Source organism: Aplysia californica, unplaced genomic scaffold, assembly GCF_000002075.1.
Source record: "Aplysia californica isolate F4 #8 unplaced genomic scaffold, AplCal3.0 scaffold00073, whole genome shotgun sequence".
Taxonomy (NCBI): Eukaryota; Metazoa; Mollusca; class Gastropoda; order Aplysiida; family Aplysiidae; genus Aplysia; species Aplysia californica.
The window spans coordinates 612855-615777 of NW_004797343.1; the positions used below are offsets into that span (position 1 = coordinate 612855).

Sequence of the window (2923 nt, forward strand, 5' to 3'; positions counted from 1 at the left end):
ACACACACACACACACACACACACACACACACACACACACACACACACACAGGCACGTACAAACGCATGGCGTCTTGGAATACTTCTTTAACGTCAGAGAATTTCCGCTCACCGGCGTCTTCCGAGTAAATAGATTCTTCGACATAACAACAAATACGCAAAATGAATTGATTCAATTCCTGTCGGGAATATATTGATATACTTACTGAATGCCCAAGTCTCTTTGCCTGGATGTTGTATCCTACACAGCCAGTGTTGAACCTGACACGTGAAGTCGTGCCAACTTGTCTCCAAAACGATTTCAACTGTGTCATTGTATGTTTAAAAAAGTGGCCACTCACAATTACATGTACATAAACGTTCATAACTTTTCTGTACCTAGGTGACATACCAACTGAAAATACTGACCACAGCGCTGTTCTCTGTGCTGGTGTTGAGGAAACGGCTGGACGGCATCCACTGGTCAGCGCTAGTCTTACTCACGTTTGGTGTGGTCATGGTGCAGGTGAGTACGCCCTTACGTATTTCATTTTTTAGGCGTTGAGTGGTCAACTAGACTATAGCAGTTTGAAGGTGGAGCTTAGTTTTGTTATGTGGGATTTGAAGGCCCAACTAGACTGAAATAGAACACTTTGAAGATGGAGATCTTGGTCGAAATTCAAGAGTTGAAAGTAAAAAAGTAAAAGGCAGAGTGGATGTAACTTTATAAAAAAATATAAGACAGGCCTACAGATGAGCAGCATTGACATCCGTGTTTGCCAGTTCTCTGTTAGAGTCGTTGTACCACCTGTTGGATGGGAGGTTGTTTGATGTTCTGGTGTGGTTTGCCCCTTCTTTCCTATCAAACATCTAACGCCCTTATCTCTCCTCCTTTGAATCCCTGTGTATGTTATTCTCAAGTAACACCTCTAACCTTCGGCTCTTACATGTGTTGCAAGTGCCGTAAAATTCTTTCTAAAAAACAACAACAACAAAAAAGAAAAAAAAGATAAACCTTTTGTTGTGTATAGTGAGTCAGTTTGTACACCCAACATTTCTTTGTGAGGGGGAAGGGGTATCTATGCCAGTTTCGTTCATATGTTGTTCATAATACATCTCGTCACCTAAAGGTGTCATTTATGGATCAGAGATTGGCGTGAAATGATCCGTCATTGTTTTCGATGAACTGCTCTCTTGCATTTTGTTATATTTAGCCTAGTCCATACTTTGATGTTATCGATTCACAGTGCGTTTTCCACTCTTACCACTTGTGCCTCATATCTTGCATATCGTATCGAGTTGAATCTCTTTATTGATCTGCATTTATTGTTAATCATGTGCACGCTCGTGTAGGTGTGTGCATCTTTTGTTTGCTCTTTTTCTACCGTGGGTGCACAATATTTACCATTATTGTATCTGTTTCTATTACCAGCCTTGCCTTACACGATAGTTCAAGATGTGTATAATATTATTCGATTCTGTTTCGAGGTTGGAGGTTGTAGGGGTCATCTAAGAGTACGGAATTATACATTGGTAGAGATTGCAAAATGACGTTTATTTATGGTAAGACATCTCTGGGTAATGGGGAAACCTTTCACAGTCGTGCGAACTCTCAGGGACAGCGAGAAAGACGTTTCCTCTGGTACTGGCATGAGAATCCGGTCAAAAGTGTGACCGGAACTGGAGCAGGGTCGAGATGACGTTTGATATGACAGGTGTCTGTGGAGATTCCGCACGGCCGGTTGTCAAGGACTGTTTTGACAGTTTCCGGGACTGTTTTCACATTACCCTGTCAGTTGAAAGATACGTTTATTTTGCATTGACAGGTACAGATGCACATTTTTAAAATGACTGTTTCACGATATAACAAAACACCAGCAGGAAAGCCAATGTCTCTAATACGCTCTTTAATAAAAAAATCTCTTTTATGGCATGCATTAATACGGTCAATCTGTTTTACAACCTCGTTCTCCACGCCCCTCTTCTCGAAAAAAAAAGTTTTTAAAAAATGTTGAAATTGTATAGGTTTAACGCCCGTATCAATACTATTAGGTTATTAAGAGGCGGGACCTCCGACTTTAACGTTCACCTCCCAAAGGACCAGGCCAAGTGGGAAATTCGTGTAAAATGCCTTTCTCAAGGACACAACGTCAGACTGAACTGAGTCTCGAACCTCTGAATCCCCAGTCTCGCGATTATGGGTCCGGTAGCCTAACCACTAGGCCACGGGCGCCGCTTAAAGAAAAAACCCAAAACAGAGCAAAAAACAAAAAATCTAAAAGAAATAAACACAAATTGTAGCAAAAATATAAACTACCTCAAATATGCAAACAAGAAGAACTAAAAACAAAGCAGAACTATATATAGCAACATGCCAAGATAAAAACAAAACAAAACAGTTAAACGGACCCCCTCCCAAAAAAACAACAACAAAAAACAAAAAGAACAAAAAAGAAAAATCATCACGCAAATAAACCACAACAAAAAACGCCCAACAAACAAGCGAAAGACGACGACCCCCCCCCTCCCCCTCTAGAAAAAGGAAAAAAGGTAAAGTCATAATATCAAACTACTACAAATTGGTCAGCCTTTTTGGGCTTCAGACATAGATTAGTGCAGATATTATTGGCATGGTAGACATCTGCTGAACATGAGCATACCGGTGACAGACTTGGTTGAGAAATACATTTATAGATCTAAGGGAACTGTGAACAACACAAGAGATCTGATAGCAGGAGAAACGGTGTGGGCTAACTTTGGAAACAATACATGAGGAGGATGATGATGATGATGATGATGATGATGATGGTGATGATGATGATGATGATGATGATGGTGATGATGATGATGATGATGATGATGATGGTGATGATGATGATGATGATTAAACGATTATCTGATTAAACGACACCAACCCTATTCAAGTCTCAAGTATATATATATA

The 2923-nt window shown here is 40.2% G+C and overlaps 1 protein-coding gene across 1 annotated transcript in view; it reads left to right on the forward strand.

Annotated features, from left to right (window-relative positions):
- The window catches only part of LOC101845530 (UDP-N-acetylglucosamine transporter), a gene marked incomplete at its 5' end in the record, with an annotated part of 22098 nt that overhangs the window by 14807 nt on the left and 4368 nt on the right, over nt 1–2923 (forward strand). Inside the window, 1 exon segment of the mRNA XM_013080063.2 lies at nt 383–505. Within this exon segment, the coding sequence (XP_012935517.1) occupies nt 383–505 (123 nt within the window).